At 44.9% G+C, this 24821-nt stretch overlaps 1 protein-coding gene across 3 annotated transcripts in view; it reads right to left on the bottom strand.

The window, feature by feature from the left end:
- The window catches only part of Timeout (circadian regulator timeout), a 284768-nt gene that overhangs the window by 247559 nt on the left and 12388 nt on the right, over window positions 1–24821 (bottom strand). For all 3 annotated transcript variants that reach the window (XM_076798883.1, XM_076798881.1, XM_076798882.1), the window contains one exon: window positions 16873–16970. In XM_076798883.1, coding sequence (XP_076654998.1) covers window positions 16873–16970 — 98 coding nt within the window. The remainder of the gene's footprint in view (window positions 1–16872; window positions 16971–24821) is intronic.

Genomic DNA, 24821 nt, shown 5'->3' on the forward strand with positions numbered 1-24821 from the left:
ATTTGATCCACGTGAGCTTGCACTCCTCGGCGATCGATATCTCTATAGCTTCTTGGCATGGGGTATGCCTCGCGGCAGTGGGGGTAGTTCTGGGACTTTTATCTGCTAGGACATATACAGAGTAAACAGTGTACTGCAGTTTCCTCTTCTTCTTTCGAAGTCCACTCAAATGAGAGGGTCACATTCTCTCCATTTCCAACAAAAGATATCTCTCGGGCCACTGAAGGACAATATCAAGGTACCCTGATCCGTAATACGCCGAAAGCCGTCCGGACTCGTCGCCTTATATCGAAGGAAAACTGTATTTTCGAAACTGTCAAGAATGCCAAGTACAACGTTATTCAAGTATAATAAATTCTCTACGAACTCTCTCTCTCTCTCTCTCTCTCTCACTAGCTGACAAAGACAATTGAAAAGCCCAATTGGAAATCGAAGTGGGCATCGGTCGAGCCCGGAATCGATCGTGATTTCTCGTCGGGACTAGCTGTACCCTTTTCGAGCGCATGCATTCGTTATGCGCAATTTCCTTGCATCCCCGTGGCCTATAATATTCAACGGTCCGCCGGATATACTTTAATAACTGGTTAACGGCATATCCGGTGTAAAATATTCAGCCGGCAGTTTCCCGTAAACTCGAGGATGGATATCACGGCTAAAAATATTTCTCGGCTCGTGGATCCCGGCTGCGCAGCCATCTTTCTTTCAATACGGTCTCGGGAAGAGGAGAGGAGAACCTCCGGGTACTTTGATCACCGTGCGATCCTATCCTCTCTCTCTCTCTCCTCTCCGAAACTCCGCATGAAACTTTCGGTGGAAAATTGAATTCGAATTGATGCCGCGGCGAATTGAATACGCCCCCGGTTATTTATTTCGCCGCGAGACTTTCGCGCTCTTCAGGAGAACCGAGAACGAAGAGCGAACGGGTCTAGGATAGAGAACGAGCCCTCTCGGAGAGGATTTTCATTCTTCGCAGTCGACGACCGACGACTCAATAACCAATTACCCCCGTCCTTATGGTGCCCTGGGTAAAGCTAACGTTTTATTGCGGGCACCGGGCCGGATGCGTCGTCGTCGCAATATTTATGCAAATTACCGGCGGGCTTTCTCGGAGCCAATGAACTGCAAAATACGACTGGCAATTCGGTTACATTTTCTCGTTACGCGCAACCCGCACACCACTTTCGGCCCGCGCACTCGCTGCGTATATCGGGGATTTCCCTTTCATCCGGGCCGCGGCTATAGTCACCGCGCCACGGATAACCGATCGCCATGCAAATTTTCTCTTTATGCCGCCAAGATGAGATTTCGAGAGCGAATTACGTTTGACGAGGTGTTGCACCGCTGACGGTCGTCCCTGTTCATTAAACCTTGTACAGTCCCGCCCGAAAGGACAGGTCACCGCACCGGTTTCTTCGCGATCCCGTACGCCACCGTAAGAAAGATGTACAGGGTGCAAAGAAATGATTGCACCCTCGGTTTCGGGGACATCGATGCAAGGAAGCTGTCGCGAAATTAATCTCGAGGTCAGAAGGTCGACAATTTTATTGCGTCTTGTTCTACTCGTCGCGAGGATAAAGATGGCGAAAGGAAAACCATGGGTCGAAACTCACCGTTTCCTTAAACAAAATTATAATTTTTTCGTTATCAAACGGATTTTATTCATATTCTCGATACATTTCGCGCGCGAAGAAATCATTTCCAACGACTTCGTTCAATAGCGCGTGTAAACTCTGCGTGACTGAGAAATGACAATATAAATAAAGTCAGTTTGGCAATGAAAAAACTTTATACACCATAATTTTTTAAGAGAACGATCTAGTTTCGACCGATGGTTCTTTCTTAACTTTTTGTCCTTGCGATGAGTAGAGTACGATGGGATGAAAAACAAATGTTTGACCTTTTGACCTTGAGGTTCGAGGTGGAAGTTGACAGCTAAACTATAACGGAATTTTGAAGACTGCGAATGCGACATTTTGTGAAACGGTAATTATAGAACAAACGTCCTTTAAACGTCCTTTTAACGTCCTTTTAACGTCCGATTAAAATTGCAACGAAATTGTAATAAGCTAATCGAGAGTGTGATGCAACAATTGAGAGATGTTTGGCCGGAGGGTGGGCGAATTATAGTGTTTCAAACTTATCGATCGTACACGAAGGCACGACACGTACCAGCGGAGACTAAAATGATTCGCCAATATATATTGCGCCGGCACTCCTTGTAGCGAATTAAACTTTGTAGTTCATTTCGGAACCCTGCCAAAACCGCAACGACCGTGTCGATTTGGACATTTAGGGCGTGCGATTTGGGCATTCCGCGATCAATGAGCTACAAAATAGCGCTGGTGGCGACGTTACAAATGCGAACGTAACCGAGCTGCAAGCAGTTACGTATCTAGTACCTACTAATGCGCGGCGTCCCTTATTTTGCAATTTACAAATTCGATCTTCGATTCCGCTCGGTCCCGCTTTGTCATTCATTGAACAATACATTTCGATTTTCTCCTCTCGCCAACGGGTAATTAATTTTTCTCCGCGTCTAGTAATCATCAAAATTTGTCAACAATTTAAATAAACGAACTCTCGCCCCCGGAAACAGGTAATGAACTTTTTTCCAATCAACGCTGACGAACATCGAAATGAATTCTCATTTCTGGACACCAAAATTAACTTTTTTTTCGTTTAGTATAGGCCCGCTTGAAATTAGAATGGTGCAGATGTGAGGCGAATTTAATCAAATTGGGAAAATTAGGACAATGTGAAAAATTGGAGAACCTGTTGTAAAAGAGATTGGCGTCGTCTCTACGATAATAAATCGATCAATTATTGTTAATATTATTAACACTAGATTTGTAGAGAAGTGATCACTAATTTACATTGCTTATAAACAGTAGTTATTAAGATATTTATTATAATGCCTAAAGAAATAAATTTGGAAGATTAAAAAATTAACAAATTTGGTAGTCCTCGTGAATAATGATATTATTTCAGTATTGATTTGGCCGAATTTGTTAGATATTGTTTTGCTACCAGTGTAATCGTGCAGGTACCAGTCGGTGAGGTGAACTTTTCATAGTCTGAGCAAAACGAATCGAACTGCCAGAATCCAGCAGGCCATACATCCACATTCGCTGGCAAAACAAGAAGATCCACCGCAAAAGAATCAGTAAGTCTCTATTACCTGGACAAACCTGTTATTTGAACCACCATCTTTCCCCGACAGATTCAGACAAATGAACTTCCACCGTACACCAATGTTCTCGTTTCTCATCGGGTGTCTTCAAACTGTGAACTAGAGGAACGCTGCTTCCGTTCGTAAATCGTAACAAATGATAATTACAACGCACGCCCTATTATTTAGTTTCCAAGTTGCCAGCGAGCTGTATCTTGGTCTATTCAAGACCCGAGCCAAAATTTGCCAATGTTTTCTCACTCTTTCATCATATTAAATTCCGTAAAATATTTTTTAAAGAATTTGTAATACTCATATTAATAAATAACTTCATTTCTCTGTTTCCGATCAGTAGAATCGTGGCTCCCCAAAACCTGCTGTACACAAAAATACAGCTGAACTTCACCTCGGCGACCCAGAAATGTTCAAATTTTTGCTATAAAATCTTCTACATCTTGACAAGGAAATGCCAAAAGATCGAAGATTTGAGGCGAGGAATTCACCGGTTCAAAAGTTATGCGTGTTTAAAGATAAGACAACGCATAACTTTTGAACCGGTGAATTCCTCGAGTGGAAGCCTCGATTTTTGGAATTTTCTCGTCAAGGTGTACAGGATAGTGCAGCGAAAAGTGGAAAATCTCCGGGTTGTCGTGGCGAAGGTTGTCACCGTGAGATTAAACCGTAGAAAATCAAGAAGGGGTTCGACGGCAAAGAGAATCGGCAGGAGGCCGGGAACGCTTGACGAAAGGGCCTGAAAGGAGCATCGTCGGACAAGATAAGGTCGACGGTGGATCCGAAGACGCGAATCGAGACAATACCGAGGGGGGAGGAGGAGCAGGAGGAGGAGGTGGTTGGATGAAGAGGGAATCGCGAAGAAAAACAGGATAGGAGGATCGCGTAGGTCGGCGACGGGTTCGAAAGCGTTCGTCGACGGAGATAGGAGAGAAGACGACGGGCTCGGATACAATATAAATGATCCCGTCTGCGCTGTGCGCTGCGCCGCGCCACCTCGCGCCGACCCCGGGCCAACCTCCATTTACATACCTGTATTATTCAAGCATGACTGTTATTCAATTTCTACGGTACTCGCAAATGCATTATTATCTTAGCCTGTGCCGCGTGTGCGCGCGCAGCCCCGAGGGTTGAACGAAAAGAAACCGGCCGAGAGTTCGGAATAACGGCCAAGAAAAACAGAAACGCTGCTCGATGGTCCGAGTGCTATATCGAGGATTGACCTTGGCTCTCCCCACCCCCCGGAAAGATTTCTGCTATTTGCACGAGCGATCCCCCTCCCGGAGCACTCTTCCATTCTTTTCTCTTTCCTCTCTCGCCTTTGGATTCCGGCGAGAAAACGGAGGATCTAGGATTCCGCACGGTTGCGCACGTGAAATACATTTTGATACCGGAAGGAATTCTCCGTTGGTTCCGCCAACGGTGCGGCGCCTCCCAGAATTTTGTTAACGCTCCTATCGGCACCGGGAGACGTTAATTTGTTGGTTTATGGCGGAACGGCGCGCTAACGAAAACGTGTCGCGAACGGTGACGCGGCCGCGCGCCGCACACCGGTGCATCGGAAACATGCACTCTTCATGCAAATGCAACGACGCGACCCCGTGCTACCGTCGCGGAATTTGTGCTCTCGAAAAAGGGAGAGAAGGTTGCGACGTTGTAATTTTTTGGGGGAAAATGTCCGGGTGACGGAACGCGTGAATGGCGTCTGATTATGGCTGCGAGTGGTTTGCGCGCTGATGGGAACGTCTTTCGCCTGAACGGTACGAATTAATCATGCTTCCAGCACTGCTGGGATTGCGGAAAAACGTACTTGCGATGTTTTGTTGAGATTTTTCGGGCGCAGCTCGAATTGTGTTGAATTGTATCGCGTCCTGGTTGCGTTGTTTCAATGCGCTTTGATTTTAGCGTGTTTTGATTTGTCTTGTGCGTTGCGAATTATGAATTACAGAAATTTGATTACGACCCACCACTGAGATTTTTTTGTTTCGTTTAACTTTATTGTACTCTAATGAAAGAAAATCGATTTGTAATGAAAGAAATTGCTTGCCAACGGTTGAACAACATGAGCGCTTATATCGCAATTTGTGCTAACGAGGAGGGAGCCTGTAATACTTTGATTTATGGGGAGTGGAAATGAAATACTGTCGTCCACACCAATATGCTGCAGTTGTCAGACGTAGCCTGGAAGAGGGTCCTGTAAGTAACAACCTGAACACGGTCTCTTTTGATATTTTTTGCAATTTCTCATCGCACCTTAAAAGACATTCAAAATCGTCGTGAAATCTCAGAGTCCTCTCAAACTTCGCGTAAAACTTTTAGAAATTTTCACGCGAAATAAAAATTATCTGCATTAACTACAACACACTGAGTGTGAACACAGTTTTGATGTACGAGTTTCTATAAAAATCGATTAAACAATTCGAATGTTTAAGATATCGTTTAAACAAATAGCGATATTTAAAATCCGTCTCCACAGATCAATTCCAAATAAAAAACTACACAACTCTGCCGTTTAAACAATTCCTCTAGCTCTAATAGTTATCCAGATATTCGATAAAATCAATTTTCAACCCCTAACTTCGAGGACTGTTTTCACCCCTTCAAGAATAAGATGCCCGATAAAAAAGGGTCACATGTCGAACATCTTTCTAAAAACTATCTCTCGCAAATCTGTCATTAAAATCGGCTTCTGTAACTTGACGCTCCCTTCCCAATGAAATCAAAAAATCATCCCCCATTAGGATTAAACAAAATCCGCATCGTTTTCCGCTGTAACGCAAGTGCTCGCGTCGCGTCTGATTTCGATACTAATCCCCACCGAAGTCTCGGACGCTCTATCGGAAAGTCCCGGCGCAAGGTGTACAATAGCTTTTTATCGGGTCTCGTCAGTATAATCACGGATGACGTGCAGAGAATGAGCGCCGCGTCTCCGTAACAGCAGATAATACTTCAAGTTGCTTCGAGGGCTTTTCAAATCGATATTAACCGTTGTTGAAGCGCGAGCCGGAGGGGGTGGGTCGCCGAGGGGCCAATTGTACCGTTAATGTTTCTCTTCCAGACACTTGGAGCGGCGCGCGGGTGTGGGTGGGCACGACAACTGTTCCGATAACGATCTATACCATTAACTTTTCTCGGATTTTTTATCGCTCGTTACACCCCCGCCGCCATTTCTCTCGCGGAGAGCTTTCCCGGCCGTGTTTTTACACTTCATGCGGAAACCCCTGGCTCGCGGCGAGGCTTACACGCGCGAAGGAGCTTGCCGATATTTTGCAAAGCGGGAACAACTTCAAAGAAAGGGAGAGAGAGAGAGAGAGAGAGAGAGAGAGAGATTTCTCTCGCGATCCCCTTCCGACTGTCGTTTCGAGCATGTTCGAGGGCGAATCGGCCACTTAAAAACAGGAAAAAGAGGAACACGGGGGGCGAATGGTTCCTCGCTATCTGAGCCTATTATGAGCCATACAAATGGCATACCAGAGGATGCGCGGGGGTGTGGGAACCACGAGAGCCCTTCAACCCCCTGTCCCCTAAACTGCAACGCATCGTCTCCGCTCCCTCTTTCATCCCCTCTCTCTTTTTTCCTCCTTCCCCCCTACCCCTTCATGCCAGTTAATGAAGTTATGATTGAAGGTTAAATTCCATGAAATTGCCTTGGTTAATAGCCACCGGCGCACGGCCATGAATGCAAATCAATGTTAAAAATTCGGCCGGGACCATCCCCGTTTATCCCTAAATAACGATTTTTTTTCTTTCCTTTTTTGGGGGGACCGCAACCACGGGAACAACCCCCGGCCGCGATTAAATCAGGGGAATTCGGACTCTCGCGCGCACGCCTCGAGATAATTAACGGCGGCGTGACGAGATTTCCGGGCAGCCTGTCCGATGATACAATTTTCAATTATCCGGGTGACTCACTTATACGAGGGAGAGGCTAACACGTCACGCCGATTGACGGGATTCGAGTGACTTCTCGCGAAACTTTTTTTTTTTGCGTCCCCGGTTCTGGAGAAACTCGATTTTGATAGAAGCTGTGCGGATCATTCTCGCATGCGAAATGATTCTGTGCTCTGTGAAATGCGACAGAAAATTCTTTTCTAATGTCAGACCAAACAGGTTTAACCACTGATTATTTTGAACTAACCACCATTAAATTCGAAGAAATCGCAATAACACGTACCGAATTCCCCAAATTACCGCCTGAGCCAATAGCTAATCCGTGCGATATACTATAGCGTGGACATTGGTTAAACTTCAGCTTGGCAACCCAGAAATTTTTGACTTTTCACTAAATAATCCTGCACATCTTGACAAGAAAATGCCAAAAAGTGCAAGTTTCAAGGCGAGGAGTTCACCGGTTCAGAAGTTATGCGTGTTTAAAGATAAGATAACGCATAACTGTAGAACCAGTGCATTCCTCGCCTTGAAACTTGGATTTTTCAACATTTTCACGCCAAGACGTACAGGATTCCATAATAACCACATAAACATTTCTGGTTCGCCAAGGTGAAGTTAAGCCGAGAGGTTATTTAGTCGAAATGCTGAAACTCATCGTTCAGAACGACATGCGGTTCCAGAAAGACGAGGTAAACCTCGGCCAAAAACAGGTTACCGGTGGCCGTGTATGAAGTACTATGGAGAGAACTATTACCGTTCGGAACGGCCTTGGCGGTGATGCCCGTGTCGTTACCAAAGTCGTCTGCTGTCGGAGGATTAATCAGAGGAAGGCGGACGTGGAACGGTGATTCTAGGTAAATTGGTGCAAGTGTCGTTGTGTCTAGGTGTGCGGTAGCAGGCGGCATAGTGATGCAGAGATGTAGACACACGGTAGCGATCATCCGGCCGAATGGAGGATGTAAATTTCCACTCGGGGAGCGCCTCAAACCGACTATTCGATCCGGTCATTGTTCCTTGAACGGTGCGCCGGATAGGCAAACATGGTCGCATCACCAAAAGTGCCGTCGCTTTTCCCATTGTATAATGTTTGGGGGGCCGGAACCCCGACCTACCGGGGCCCCGGGGGGTTCGGGGGCTGATTATTTTCGCGAACACTGTCGACGAACACGGCACGACGGCTGTGAATGATAGCTTATAATTTATTGAAAATGCGACAGCTCGTCGATATCGATCCCCGATGCGAAACGAAATAAAACGACTACATCAGCTCCCCGTCATAAATAAACCGAAACAAGCCCGGCTAATAAATAATAGTCGACAGAGAAATGTGCGAATGACATTAGTGGACTGCGGATCTGCTCGCAAAATAAATATTTTCCAATTATGGAATATCAGGCCGAGATGAAATCCTCCTTGCGTCGACAGCGTTGGTCGACGTCAATATGAAGGAATAATAGTAATCGTTTAATCAGAAAAATAATTTCAAACCGGGGGAACAATATTCACGATATTTAGAATAACAAGTTATGAACAGCGGATTTTTATGCGAAATAAAAATTGCTGGCGAAGATTGCAATGAACAGGGGCGAAAGAGACATTTCTTTTCTTCTTTAGGGATTTTTATAGGCTGCGATTGACAGTTTTAAATTCTTCGGTTAAACTTTGCCTCGGGAAACCAGAAATTTTTCACTTTTTCTTATGTAATCCTATAGATTTTTTAGAGAAAATGCCGAAAATCCAAGTATTAATCCTAGGAGATCACTAGTTCAAAAGTTATGTGTGTGTAAAGGTATCGGAGGAAATTTTCTGCATACAGGATTACATAAAAAAATGTAAAAAATTTTTGGTTTCTGCTGTTTCTTTTTCTGTGCGTGGCGTTCTGAAAAAGCTATCGTTCGTTCGCGAATTGTTTATTAAAAGGATGAAACGTTCGGATTTCTGTTATCGGACGTCCATATTTTCTAAGCAATTCATGAAAACTCGGCGCGGCTTTATATTTCGTGAAAGCACTCTCGGAACCACTTTTCCACCTCACTAACGTACCACACTGATCTCGTTTCTTCGGAGTACCATACTTTCATGCAACCGGAAATGCTCTTTGGGGTTATGATTCTCGAGACGATTGTGCGCCGAGAACGGTAGCAATACTAATCGGAAGACGAAATGCTTTCTACTTAAGTGGAAAAGAAATTCTATCGACGACGCGCGTACATGCTCAGCTAGAAATAACAAAATCATTCCTTATTTTCGAGTGTGTTCAATCATGAGAGTATCGAAATACGATCTACCCGTATTTTTCAAACCGTTCTTAAAGGTACCTATTTCTGAAACTCTGCTGTAATGTCAAAAACAATCAATGTTAATACCACAAGAGTGTACGTATAGGCAACTATATTCAATTACATTATTAAAAATTACGTTCTTATCTAACTTCTGTTTTCCACGACTGACCCGAGAAATTTCAAAACATGGGTGAAAATTTTTCAAAATTATTTGTAGTGGTGGCAAAAGAAAAAGAAATACAGTAAAGTCTCGATTTCAGCCCAATCCTCGGGTCTGTGACATATATCGTGTAGAGCTATTTAACCGTTAATTTTACCGTCAATTAAACCGCTAAATACAGTTCAAATTATATCGTGTTTAGTGTCGTTTTAATCAGAAAAATGCGACAAATAAGTTGGCGAAAGTCCCACAAAAAAAAAAAAATTATGAAAAATAAAGAAGTTTTGTAATTGGATTAGTTCGCATACCCGACCGGGATTACACAGCATGTTCACACTACCTTGTATGCCCTCTATTGGAGGGGATAGGCGAACCGACTAAGATCGTGCAGCTCCGTGCGGCTTAGATCGAGACATTACTGTACAAGGTTGCTCTCAAATTGAGTGGCCTAAATATGACAGAATAAATCACTTATATCTTGCGATTGATTTTCCACTTACTAAATACGAACTGATCTTGCACATTCGACTATTTTCCTGAAGAAAGTAGGAAGACGAGTGCAGGGTGGATACTTCGAGGTGCCAGTTCTATTAAAGCGAATTTTCCAGGTGCGGCGGCACTCTATCAGCATGAAGAGGCGATTTGTAGGACGCGCGCGCGCCGTTATTCCATACACGTAGATATCCTATTCGGGAATGCTGACCAAAGGTGATTCCGGGGGGGACGGGAATCCGACAGAGAGAGAGAGAGAGAGAGAGAGAGAGAGAGAGAGAGAGAGCGACACAGGTAAACAAACTTATTTCGGAATCGGTCGCTCCTTTGGTCTGCATGCCGAGGAAATCCGAATCAAAGGGTAATATATATCGCGCGTCCCTCAACCTGGCAGCAGCAAAGACAGAAACAGACACGAATGGGAAACAGAAAGGAGAGCCCGAGAGAAAGAAGGAATAAAATGCACGGGAAAAAGGAGATCGCGGGGAATATCATTCCGGAAGACACTAAGTTATGGACCATAAAACCCGGCAAGAATGAAAACAGGATGAATAGCAATGGCGGACATATGGCAGGGATCGTTTCTAACGGGGCACGATGTAAATTTTACGCGGAGCCGTTCGTTCCGAGGCACAGACGAGACTCCGGGATCGGTCTTCATTCATCAAACCTTCGACCTCGGCCCCCGGGAAAAACTGATGGCTCTTCTATTCTGACGCATCCATCAAGTATTCAGACCAACAAGTTAGAATCGTACGAGACCGAGAGAAAAATTGGACTGCAGTCTGCCGCATACCCTTTTTCTTCCGCGCGCTATACTTCGCGAAACGCTCGGCTCCGCTCCGCCGAACCTATACATCCTGTGGACGCTAAGCATTGATGCTGCGACGACAGGAGCCTGTTTAGGCGAATTTGCATTTTTATGGGGGCAAGGCTGCCGTCGAGTAACAGGGTCAAGCTGCCCTTGAATTATTCTCGGCTCAAGGGGACACGAAGCCGTGTAAGTCCGAATTAAGCTGAAGTAAACACACGTAAAGTTAAATTGCTTAAACTCAACATTTTCTCCCCAGTAATTGTGATATCTATTTGGGGGGTTAGGTTCAGCAACACCTTGACTTTACCCTCAAATTTTCGTGTTCTTTCAAATTTCAAAATGGCGGCGTTCTACAATCTCTCGGACGACTCCGTTCAAATACTTTTCAACGTAAAGTTCCCAAGAGGATCCAAACAGAATCTGCGGAATACGTGTGTTACCGATTCCCTTTTAAATTTAAATAAAATCCTGCTTCATCGTAGTGAATATTTAGCCACCGGAGTACGCAATAAATAGTTTCTTTTTGTCCCGGTAAATTATAAACGCGAAGGAAGCTCTGGTCATTGTAATCGCAACATAGATCGTGGTGGAAGGGGCTAAGGAGACCATTTGTTTTATAAACAGCAAAAATTTGATTCGCAAAATCAGCGATAATCCCAGTCGCTGATCGCATCCGCTAGGTTAAAGAGCCTCTGCTCTCGGCGTCTGCGCCCGACAAAAACTAGAAAAATAGATCGGCTGTGCGGAACAGGTTGAGAAATAGCAACAGGCTGCGTTTAAACCAGCGATCGTTGTATCCGAACCGGAAGCGGCGCCGTGGTTTCGCCGGGGCAACGGAAACGGAATCAGCTAATTTTTGTGCGGCGTTCGCGCGTTTCGTGTTGTTTCGCTGTTCCGGCGAACAGCGGATTCTTATGTGTTCCGGCACGCGGCCGGTTGTATCTGGCAACTCGGCTGCATAGTCGATGCTCGGCAGAAGCGGACGCGCGCATAATGGAGCGTCTGTTCCGCGTTGATAAAACGGCCCGCAAAAATCGGAGTATATTTCAGACGATATAGACCCGACCTTTCTGTTTTTTCTTGTTTTTTTTTTTTTTGCGGGTTTTCGCGCGAGATAAATGCCCCGCTTACCTGGAGAAAAATTAGGCGTTGCTTCGGTATCTTTCTCCGGGAACCGCCGGCCACCGTGTTCGCGGTTTCGAGTGCGAAATGTCGCAGTTTGTACCTAATACAATATAATCGCCGGAATGCCGAGTTTTATGGCAATCGGAGGCAAATGGAACATTTCTTTCTTGCTCTACTGATTTTTAAATTGAAAATACGTACGCAATCGCGTCGGTCGTGCAATCAAATATTTATACAGTAATCGCTAGATTCCCGTGAATCCGCTGCCCTACAAATTGATCAAAAAATTTGTCGAGGAAATAATTTTCAAGCGCGGCGGAGCGCAGTACAGAAGAAACTCAAAAATGATTTTTGCGTCGCGTGCGCTGTGGTACACGGTGGAACGAATGGCAAGAGTAAGGAGAACGGCTCTTCATCAACATAATGACACCCCGCGTTCGTTAAGTGGTTCAAGCCGCGAGGTGCAGTGCACATGAACATCATCGCCGCGCGTGACGATACATAACGCTCGGCGTCTTTTAATAATGAAAGTGGTAGCGTATCAGGTAACGTTATAAACACATAACGCCGGGAACATGTAAAGAAAGTAATATTCTCCTGTTCCAGTTTCGGAGGCGGAACATCCTTTCTTTTACCACTTGATTAGTGAACACCTCTTTTTGCAGAAAGTTTACGTGACCGAAGACGCGAAACGCGGACGGAACGTTCGTGATCGTGCATCGAAGTCGGGAAAAAGATGAACGTCTTGTCAGCGAGACCCAATTTCAGGGGAATTTAATGTTATTATACCCGCATATACTGTCCCGTTTATGTCAATCACTCTTATATGCATTTACGGGACTGAACTGCGGGAAAACGAGGACAACGCTTCCGGAACGCAAAATTTTTGAACCGACGAATTCCTCGCCTCGAAACTTCGATTTTTCGCATTCTCTCGTCGAGTTGTACAGGATTATATAGCGAAAAGTGGAAAATTTCTGGGTTGCCAAGGTGAAGTTTAACAGTTAAAAAAAGACAGCTATCAATATATAACCCTGGCTGGTTCAAGTCCCCAGGTTGGCAGCTAAAAATTGCCAGAAAATGTACACTACCAAAATAATCTCGTATAATCGTAGACGTTATCTAACGGGAAAACGTTTCGGCGCTCATTTTTCATATAATAATCCGCGGCGAATCAGTTTTGCTCGCAACGCGCCACCAGTTTGGTGACACTCTGTGTATTAATCTATGCACATGACGTTTCGGTCGAAAATATTCGATGCCTGCAGCACCAGCGTACAGGCAAGCCATACAATTAACGTCAATCAATCTGCGAGGACGATATACGTCGCACTCGTAACATAAAACGCATATATTCGCCGGCCCAGTAAAATATACAGAACCATTACCACTGTAACGTTAACAGATGAACAGAAAGCTGCAGGGACATTTTTAAAAACGCCTCATTATTACAGCGAACACATTTTGAAATATTAACCTGCAGTAAGACTGGAGAACTTGGTTTATTTATGAGGCGGGTGTGTGTTGTGCAATTGCTTTCATCGTGTGCGTCACAGACCGATATTTATCGCGTTATTAATCATTTGATAAAATCGAGTTTTCAGGTATCTTCCATTACATGTTAAACATTCGATTATGATGCAATATCACTGTCGTACTTCATTAATCTACGTGTGTCGTTTATCCTTTCGGGTCCTGTTCTTCTGTTTAGCTTTTTATGTAATATTTTGTTGCAATATTGTTGAATTATTATATTATTGCATGAGTATATTATATATTATTGTTTGAGTTAATAAAATCAATTTTTGTAGCTATCTGCTATATAATTGTGGAACCCACTTTTCTCGTGTCAATACAGTTCGAATATTGAAAGATCCTTGTTGTAAACTAATAAAGTGGGATGGAAAATGGACCGGAATAATTCTATTCGCATACTCGCACGAACAAAAACTCCCTCGGCACTCGAAACACGGGAAACGCAGGATATCTTCGATTTTCCAATGAAATTCAGGTCAATTTTTATATCGTTAGAACAATTTCGATTGTTCATGCGAACGTATAAAATCGCGCGAGTCTGTTATAACTTCTGATACGAGCGGAATTTTTGAAAAATATTTCAAGCACAATGTTGCTGGGTTCGATGCCGAACACAAGAATGTTTGGAGATTTAATTGACATTTTAGAAAATCTCACAATGCCGTACAAGCATGCACTTCGAGACAAAATTATTGCGACGCCGTTAACGCGTTAGTGAATATTGGTGTATAACATTTAGGGCGAAATATCCGGCGAAATCCGATTTAATAAAATATTTAATAAAGTCGAACGGGGGCTTTTACTTTATTTGAAGTACAATATGTCAATAACCTTATATCAATAACCAATATTCTGTACGATGCTCCATAAAAGCTCGGAGCTTTGAAATGTGCGGCAAATATTTTCTTAACAAATAGCATAATATTATCCGACGAAGAGAAATTTAATGATCAAGTAAGCGACCCTTTAACAAGAATATTTGTACATTTAAATGTACAAATATACATCGAAAGACGTTCTTTTTATGTACAAAATCTGGGCTCTACCCAGTGACATATATCGTGTAGAAGACACTAACCGAACGTAGAAAAGGACAGCGGAGCTCTAGAGGTCTCGGTTCGTGACCCCTCACGGGGTATACCCCGGAGTAGTGGGGGTAGTCGTGGGACTTTTATCGCGTAGACATTTGGGACATATATCGAGTGAAGACTGTACATAGTCCACCAAATCCACGTGTCATCGCAACATTCCTATTACGAAAGATCGCTCCTAATCTCGGCGAGACCGCGTTTATAGTTATTAAACGAATCGCGTCGAGGAACAAAAGGGCAAGTGAACAGCTGCAACACGCCATTGGAACCGTTCGGAACAGCGGCGGCGCGGCTATTGTTAAGCCGTTAATAAACATAGATAAATACATACCGGAAGCTGGAACGTCATGGAAATCTCGGCTCTCTGCGTGCACCGTAGTTATTCATACATAAATTAGAAGCGCGAAATGAATACCGACGTAGTGTTTAATTAAATTTGTGTCGTGATGTACGTGCCAGTTATTACAAACCGCTCCCGCGGGGGATTCCCCTTCACTGGGATTACGTGTTTATAAGTTTTTCCTCATTTTTAGATCTTCTCTTTCCCCCTATCTCTCCCTTTCTTTCTCTTCTCGGAAGCAGCATCTGGCGGCGTGTTAATTTATTTTTACGGAAATTTAAGCAGCGAGGGGAGGGGGAGGGGCAACGAGTATCGACGTCGGACGCCTGCTGCGGGTTTAAACGTACGTCATTACATATTTAATTACGCGCGAGTTTGTCGCTGGAAACCGTCCACGGTAATTCACCATGCCGATTCCCCGTACAGCGACGTTCTACGAAATTATTCACGGGGAAACGCGCTTTACCTATGGGAAAAAATTCTGGCGACGAGAAATTATTCAACCGAGAAGAAAAAGAGGCGAATCAGAAAAAAATTATATGTTAACAACCACGACGAGATGCTTAAACCGTAAAAATATCAACTTACTATCTCATAGCATCTGCAAGAAATCGGCATTTAAAAAGTTTTATGTTTTCTAAAATTCCTGTTTCGAAGCTCAAAATTCTGAAAAAATCACAGATGTGCATTCTGAGAGCTAAAATATGCCTGATTTTTTTCAGAATTTTCAGTTGAAGAGGATAAGTGAAATGATTATTTTGGTCACCCCACTACCAGGTGGTAATGGGGGGCAAAGAAAATCGGCATTTCAAAATGTTTTTATTTGTTAAAATTCGGTTTCGATGCTAAAAATTCTGAAAAAATTCATAGATGCGCATTCTACTAGCTAACACATGCTTGATTTATTTCAGAATTTTCAATTGAAGAGGATAAGAGAAAATGCGGAAAAACTTGATTTTCTTTGTCACCCCATTACTACCCCCCATGTCGACATATGGGGTTGAAAATTGGCACAGAGTATTTTCTTTGGATAAGTTATCAAATGACACGTTCAATTTGGTTTGGGGCGCTTTTGACCTCCATATCCGGCTACACTCTTTGTCAGAGGGGGTCGTTGAAAATGGCAAAATTGGTTGTGGTTCAATTATAAATCGATGCAAATTCGAAATATAAAAAGTTAATTCTACAATGCTATGGAACGTCATAGAAAAAGACTGGTATCGACATCCCAGGGTGAATCGTGAAAACAGAAATGTGCAAATTCGCAAACCGATGGGAACGGGTTAAGGTAATCGTGGCCAAGCCAGGGTAACTCGATCCCGCGACTAATACAACGGACAGTTAATCAACGGGACGGCCTTGTATTAAATTAGGCGGCTTATTACTTTCGGGTCTGCCATGTAATAAGGGAGTTTCTACTTCGTAATCGCGCGGGTCGCCAAAAGTATCGTCCGGGAGTTTCTCACCGGGGCTGTGTGTACAGTGAATATAATTTTCTCGATAAATCCAAGTTCTACGGGAGGGTGGGGGCAATCCCCCATGGGGATTGGTGGAGGATGGGGTCGGGCAAAAAGTAGTAACGACCAGTGCTTTGAAAGTACCAAGTTTTAACTTTATCTCAAGCTGTCTGCCGGAGATTGCAAATATATGTCGTCTCGTTTCCGAGAATCTCGTTAGCGCGATGTTTTCCAGAATTTCATTTAAAACGATCTTCCGAGGCAGCTTGGCACTAGCCGGAGGAATTAAGGATCCGTTTTTTTTTTTTCTTTCTTTTTGAGAAAGCTACCGATTTTCCTTCGAGTTCGGTGTAGCGTGCGAAGAATTCGGCGCCGGAACACAATGCGCCGCGAATTATACGCGGATTCATGCGAGTGTTCCCGAGACCGAGACGCCGCCGGTTCGCCTTTGATTCGCGAAATGCTCATTCCGCACCAGTTACAATAAGTTTCGAGCTACTCACCGCCCAAATCGGCGAAGAAGATCTCGCGAAGCGCCAGGAACTCCTCCTCAGACGTGATGTCCGCTCTTCCGAAGCAGTCGTTCTCGGGCCAAACGTCTCTGGAAATTCAGTAGCCGCGTTAGGATGTCTAACCCTTCAGTGAAAATAGCATCGAGCTCGAAAATACTGCGTCTACTCGATATATGTCCAAAACACGGGTCTACCCAGTGACAAGTATCGTCTAGAAGTTACTAGCCGAAAGTAGAAAAGGACAGCTGGAGACCTCGGTTCATGACCCCTCACGGGGTATACCCCGGAGCAGTGGGGGTAGTTCTGGGACTTTTATCGCATAGGCATTTCGGACATATATACAGTAAACACTGTATTAGGTTGCTGCGTGTTCGGGTTTAACGTCCCACTAGTACAATCTTATTTCTAAACTTATTCGTCAAAAAGGAGAGAGTATTGTAAGCAACATATTCTGTTAATGAATTGCAAGTTTGTTGACTCTGTTACTGCAGAAATTTAATTTTTCCACCCGTGGGCACAGCCCGGGGCAAGTGGGGCTTGGAGGAGTGGGGGTAGGCCTTAGCTGGCCACGTGACTGCGACAGTGGGACAAATACATGCAGCGTTGCCCGCAGGGGCGTGGCCTCGTACCCGCAGGGGCGTGGCTTCATGCCCGCCGTTCCGTGTACGCCCAGGGCAAGAGAATCGCTGCACGTACGGGCAGACGCCGAGCACCCCTGATTTATGAGATTGTCCTTCTATTTTGTGGTTCGTCGACACATTTTTCTCCCAATTAATTATTCCACAATATCCAAATTAGAACACTGTTGTTTACAACCTGACAGTCACCGAAGGACTAAACAACAATTGTCTACGGGTCCGATCGGATTGGGTAGAACAGATGAAAGAAATTAACATATCTTCTCGGCAAATTGCAGAAATTAAGGTTTACATTAGATTTGCATTAGAAGCGTCGACGAGGAACGGCGTCCCCGAAGGCGCTGACATCGGAAATAAATTCGATGAAATTCAAGTGGATTGGGAAGCAGCTGTACCCTCGGCTTCCCGGGAATCTTTCTTCTCGCGCGCTTTCCATCCGTTCCCTTCAGGCTGCAAGGGTGACTTCTCTGCCCTCGGATACAGCCGGGACTCCGTTTATCCGAACCGGGGAACTTCATTGTCGGGATGACCAATTTACCGAATCCGTTGACAATTTTAATAGCCCCCAACACGCCGTCATCCAATTACTATTATCATCGAATTGCGTTCAATCTGAATCACGGGAAAGAGAAAACAGTAAAAGTGGCTTTTCCCAAATTTATTATACATGCCTGAACATTTTCTGGAAAGCGATCTCAAGTGGTTAAAATATGAAAAATAGTGAAAATTGTTTTTCTGAAAAGCAACTACTCTTTTTTTTTTTCTTAATTCAAACTCAACATAATTTTTCACTAAATTTCCGTTACACGTTATCAGGCAATTTTCATAATTATCAAATTGTGGGACCGACTGTAGAAGAAACGATAATTGAAGGGATAGTTGATGGTTTCTCTGTTATCCGAACGACTAGTGATCCGCGAATCTTCTGGACGCCTGTTTGGATAGATTCAGCCCGACTGCGTGTGTGTGCTGGAACGACGTGTGTGTGCGTTGATGATTAGGGGTAGTCAAGATAAAGCTGGATGGAAGAATGGAGGGTCGGGCTTGAACACTTGACGCAAGCAGCTGGATGTTGGTGTAGATCGTGGTGAGACTCTCGTGCCCAAGGGAGTGCCTTCTGCGAGACCCATTCAGATTGCCACTCGGACTCTTCTCTCTTCTCTTCTCATCTCTTCTCATCTCTTCTCGTCCCTTCTCTCCTCTTCGCCCCTCACCTCTCTCTTTCCGTCTCTCCGTCTACCCGTCCGCTGGCCCTCTCACAGTCTTCTTGTCTTATTATGGATGTATACGCCCCGCTCAAGACAGCGGAACGCATCATTAACCTGTGTATCGTCACTCTAATCGTGTTCTGCACAGCACGTGACCCACTTTTCCAAGCGCAATTTCGCCGGGACACTCGGCCGTCCTAAATTGATGAATATTGTCAATGTCTAGTGTCTGAGCCATTAATTACGCGAACTTGCAGGTCTTGGAACTATTTCGGGGGCCATTGTTTCCCTTTCTTCGGGCTGCCATTATATGCTTCTTCGTTACGAGGCACTGCTTACGAGAAAACGTCTCGTTACGAATGAAAGATTCCAATGTGTTCGAACTGTTTTTGTGTTGGATTATTGTTAAACTGCGAATTTTATACTTAGAATATACTCGTTTGTTAAACCGCGCATGAACAGCATATTTTTTTTTCCTGATGTCAGCTGTGTTTATCAAGGTGTTGATTAAATTAGAGTATAAGGCGAGAGTGTCTATAAAATTTATAAAATCAGTGGCGAAAAAAAGAACCTGATGCGTTGTCAATTTTTTTGCCGGATACATCGAAATTATTCTTCAATGTCCGTGCTCCGAACGAGAAGCGGTATTTGCATGCTCCTCATGCATATTTAAATTTCATTCATTACGATACTGATTAAAATTTAATTGCTTGTGACCCGCCGGATAGGGATCCGTCTATGCATTTTTTCCCATGACACGCCACAGCCGCAATTATTGATGCATAGTCTTTTAAATCCTATGAAATTAATGCGAATAGAGATAAACGAGTTTTAATATTATACGGTCGTGTTTATTTTCGCCGACATAAATGTAGAGTTATTTTTCAATATTATATCAACCGTGTAACGACGGTGGGGGGTTTTTTTCTCCAGGATCAATAATCATTTGCACACATTTCCGAAGAAACACCTCCGCGTGTGTAGTTTTCACTCGCTTCGTATTAAAAAATCGTATTTATAAAAAAAAATGAATTTTTCAACAAAGAAAATGTTACTCGATCTTTCATGAAGATTCAACCCTCTTTGGAGACACATAAATTACCGCAAAAAATTACCGAAAAATAAATAAAAAATTCCAACAATTATCCACATCTAAAGATTAAATTTTGGACCAAGAAAACTTTACTGGTCGCATAAATTATTCCTGCAGAAGGAGTGCGAGTCTCCAAGGAAAAATAAATCGAGAATTTCGACAATTACAGTGAATTCTCGATATATGTCAACAACACGGGTCTTGCCAGCGTCTTGCATCGTGCAGGAGCCGTGTTATGTTTACACTCCTCGGCGTCCGAGGCCTCTCGAGCTTCGGAGTATGCCCCGCGGTAGTGGGGATAATTCCGCGACGTATATCACCCAGGTCTCGGCGACATATAAAGAGAAATCACTGTATTCGCATTTAAAGATTAAATTTTGACCCAGAAAAATTGTTCTCATCAGAGAATGTGACACAGCAAGGAAAAATAAATCAAAAATCTAAAAAATAATCCTTCGGTAACTGTCCTCGCATTGAAAGATTGAATTTTGACCGAAGAGAATGTTACTTGTATTTTCGGAACAAGATTCGGCTACAGATCACCCGCTGTCAAAAAGTTATAAACTATTTAGAGGTTCGTGGATCACTGTTGGAGAGCACGCGGTGGTTGTCGTTGAAAATTATATTCCGGTTGGAGGACCGCGGAACTATTGATTGGCCGGGGGCAGGAACGTTGTCCTTCCGTAAAACCTTTTGCAATTTCATAAGGTCCGGAAAGAACCGGCTCGTTTCGCGAAACTTTTATTCCCTGTGAGAATCCAAAAGCGTCGAGGAAAGGCGAAAGTCGATGTACGTGACCAGAGGACAAAGGTAAAATCACGCCTTCACCTTGGCGTTGGCACTCATGAAAAAGAGTGTAGTTAATGGCGGAGGATTCCTAACACTGTGCTAGATGGCGGGCTAGCGTTTCAGGAAGTCGCCGTCTGCCTTGAATTTTCATTAAAAAACTGCTGCACGTAGAAATATTCTGAAAGGTGGGAATCTTCAAAGGGAACCGTCAGGACAGAGAAACGTGATTGAACACGGAGACGACGTTACCTACATACAGAGGATCTTCGGTTGCTAGATGAACTTGGATTTCCATATATTCAACCTTGATTTTCTCTATCAACGTTGCCACGGAGACTAAGTGCCACCGATATCGGCACAAAAGAGAATCCACGGAGAAAATAAGCTCAAGTTCAACTAAATTAGAATCAAAATTTCAGTGAGCAGAACTGTCTAAATTATGACAATTGTCCGCGTACTTTTCTCTCTCGTGCCCCAGTTGAACGAATTCGACGACAAAACTTTCTTGTACTCGATTATTTTTTTATGAAATTCCCATCAACACATTCGAGACATTTCTACGATTAAAACGAGTACAAACACGACACAGTACCGAGTGCGTATGCTCGTTCAAATCGCAATTTAGTGGAACCTCTATTATCCGAACTAATTCGAGCGTCTGTATTTTCGATTGATATTCTGGGACATGATTCATTATACGGATCAGAAAAGATTTAATCGATAGCTAAGCCTATTTTATTATCCGAACATTAATAATTCCACTATCGAATGGAAACAATTATGAACTTACTTTATCCTGAGTTAAACGAGTAAACGCGATCCATACCGTGTGGTACCATTTTGTTCCGGAGAAAACGTGAAGAATATTCCGGTGAGAGTGTCGCAGGGAAATAACTAACAAATACGATAAAATAGTTTTAAAAAATCGCGTTTGCAAATAGGCAGGAGTTACCGAGTTTCGAACATTTGGAAGAAAGGCTAGGAGAAGCGGCTAGGATTCTGGTGTTGCGTTTACAATTTTTACGAGGTACAAGATTTATGAGTGGAAGATCGCGTTACCATGAAAAATATAATAAGAGGACGTGGAATAGGGTACGAAATCCGTATACATCGTTTTCCGGGTCGCGGGTCAGAAAAGTCTATCTGCCGAAGTTTCGCGGAAAAGTGCGAAATGCCCAAGTTGAAGGAAGAATCCAATAAGCGGATGGCAGAAGGGCGAAGACGCGGACGAAGAGACTGAAGGGTAATGGGAGGGGGTACGCGCGTTGGTGTCCTGTCCCCGGGCAGAAGAAGTGGCTCGTGCGGGGGGTTGGGGCGGAGAGGGGAGGGGGGTCGCCGCTGGTGGCTGTCTGAATAGAAATCCAGCACCATACAATCCCCATTATCCCTCGATTTGAAGTCCCGCGACAATGGAATCTCTCAGACGCGCCACAACCAACCTCTCCCTATCCAGACCCCTCGAACTAGCTCTTTTGCCAGACACGGAACGAATAATTTCGACGCGTCGGTTCTCGCCCCTTGACACTCCTAAGACATCCGGAAGGACCGGGTTCCCATCGTTTACCAGATGAGCTGGCTCGACTCATTAAATGCGTGATTGCGCCTCCGACTAAAATATCGAAATTATTTGCTGTTCCCTTGTTGAGCCACAACGAACGCGCAGCGGGACATTTTTATACCGTGCCATTGTGGACGGGGCTGCGTGTATTTGTCACAGCTACGCTAAGTCACTTGCCCGTAGCTGTGCCCCCAAGGGCATCGGCGGGCGCCCCTAAGGCAGTGTGCCCCTCTACAACGGTATTCCCCCACTTTCCCAGTCGTCCATGCGTCACAACGTCACGTGACTAATCCGGCGCTGGCAGAGAGGGGGCGTTCCCCTCGATTCGAGTCAATTCCCCTGATCCGGCGACACTGGTCTGAAGGGTCCTCCAACGGACCTAGGACGAAACGCTCCCTTTTCCTTCCCATCTCTCTCACCCTACCTCAGCCGCCGCCAAAGACCGTTACACTTGAACACCGAAGTCCAACGTGCGCTTCGGCTATGTGTAACAGGATCCCCGCCCCGAAAACGACGCGCCGAGAATTCCTGGCGAAAGAAGCCAGGAACTCTCGCAGCCACTTCTCCGCGTCGATTTCTAATTAGTAATTTCCATTCACTTTTAATTAAGTGAATAGATCTTGCGCTGCAGCACGGAGGGGGAGAGGGGGGTGGAGGGGTGCGCGACTGCGCGGCTGGAACCGATTTTTCGAGCAGGAATAGGACACTCTTGATCAAGAGCTGCGCTCCTCGTTTGACTCAAAAAGGGACGCGAAAGCTGCGCTTCTTCTCCTTAATTATCCCGCGACTTTGAGTTATCCAACCCCCTGTGCCGAAGTCGGCGCGCTTTGCCCGCGAACCGGGATGCGGAGGAGTATAAGTAGAAAATTAGAGGGTTCGAGTCGGTATCCAAACGATGGGGAGTATTTGCTGAGCAAACGAAACACGATCACCAGAGGATTCCTCCTCTCCCTCTTCAAGGGCAGGCTGAGCATTAAGCATGCACAGCAGAGTCGGGGAGACTCGCGGAAAAAGGATATCCGGGAGCGTTAAAAATGTTTATCGCAATATTACCGGCATTACCGTACGCGTGTTATTAATATCCCTGCGAGTTTGAGCCTACGTCTATACAGGGCACAGTCAACAATCCGCCGGGCTCCTTTTATCCTGTTATGTGCACAAGGTCGGCAAGATGCAGATCCATTCCATTGTATACCACGGCCACGGCGAAGCTTACCCCATGAAATGGACGGCGCAATATTACGAACAATCTCCTAAAGTACCCCGTGGAAGCACTGTGATGAGGATACCGCCTAAAGAAAAATCTGTAAGGGCTGTACACCCCCTGTAGTCCCCCACCCCTCCTGCCGGAGCTTTGCGGGAAAGACTGGCCGGGGATCAGACCGTTTTTTGCTTAGGATAGTCTCCCGGAAAACGGCGACAACATTCACAGAAGTTCGTTAGCGCCGAACACAACATTCACATGTACAGCGAATTCTCGATATATGTCAACAGCACGGGTCTTACCAGCGTCTTGTATCGTGCAGGAGGCCTTCTCATGCTTCGTGACCCCTCCCGGGATATATCCCGCGGTAGTGGGGACAATCACGCGACGTTTATCTTACACACCTCGGCGACATATACGGAGAAAACGCTGTACTAACATCTCAATTTTTTCTATTTTCCAAACGGAGTCAATGACCCAGCCGATGCAACAGTTAACGCGGAGAAGGGAGTATAGTATGCAGTGCAGAGCACCATCGAGAGAACGCGGAAATTTGCATAGTTATTGAAAGAAGCGGCGAGGTTCGAAGGCACCCGTCGGCAATTAACATTCCACCGCGAGGTTCACTTTTAACATGCAATTCGGTGCACCGGGTATAATCGGGCTCGGGCTCGGGCACGGGCTAGGGCTGCGAGCGCAAGGTAAATCCTTTGACAGTAAAGCGAGTACAAAGAAATTGTTTTCACATCGACGGGTTCATCTCCAAAGAATACTCCCCTCCCCCGCCCCTCCTGCGAAACCATTGAAGTGACGATTAAGGCTACCGGCTAGAAGGATCGATGAGGCAGAATGGAGAAACAACTTGGCGAAGGGACTAGAGAGCTCATGGGTATATTTAACAGCCGGGGCAACTTCAAAGGGACACAGAGTTCAGCGGCGCTGGGTAGTCCAGGACTCGCAGATGAATTAACGCATATAGACGCCCCGCAGCGCCGCGACGCGACGCGACGCGCCGCGCCGCGCTGCGCACCGGTTACAAGAAGGAGGTGTGCCTTTCGGTTTTAATGTAATGCAAATACAGCCGAGCGCAAACACGCGGGGCTTGTTGGTCAATTAATTGGCACGGGGCCGCGCGGAGGAAATGAACGTTTAAGTTAAATGAACGCGATTTCGGCGAAACCCAACGGCCGTGAACAGCCGAAATCAACGGACGAGAGATTTCACTTGTGCGCGGTGGACGTTCGAAACGTCGACCGTTAATATTTTATCGAAAGTTGGCGCGCGACTGCTGCTTCGCGGTACGTTATCCTTATCGATCGCCGGGTTTCATTCAGCTGCTTGAATGGAGACGCAACGTGTGAATGATCGCCGTCGCGTTCACCCCCGTGCTACAACCCCCCAATTTACTGAGATGCTCGTGCTTCCTGTATTGTAGGGTTCCATTAATTCA

Source organism: Halictus rubicundus, chromosome 13, assembly GCF_050948215.1.
Source record: "Halictus rubicundus isolate RS-2024b chromosome 13, iyHalRubi1_principal, whole genome shotgun sequence".
Taxonomy (NCBI): Eukaryota; Metazoa; Arthropoda; class Insecta; order Hymenoptera; family Halictidae; genus Halictus; species Halictus rubicundus.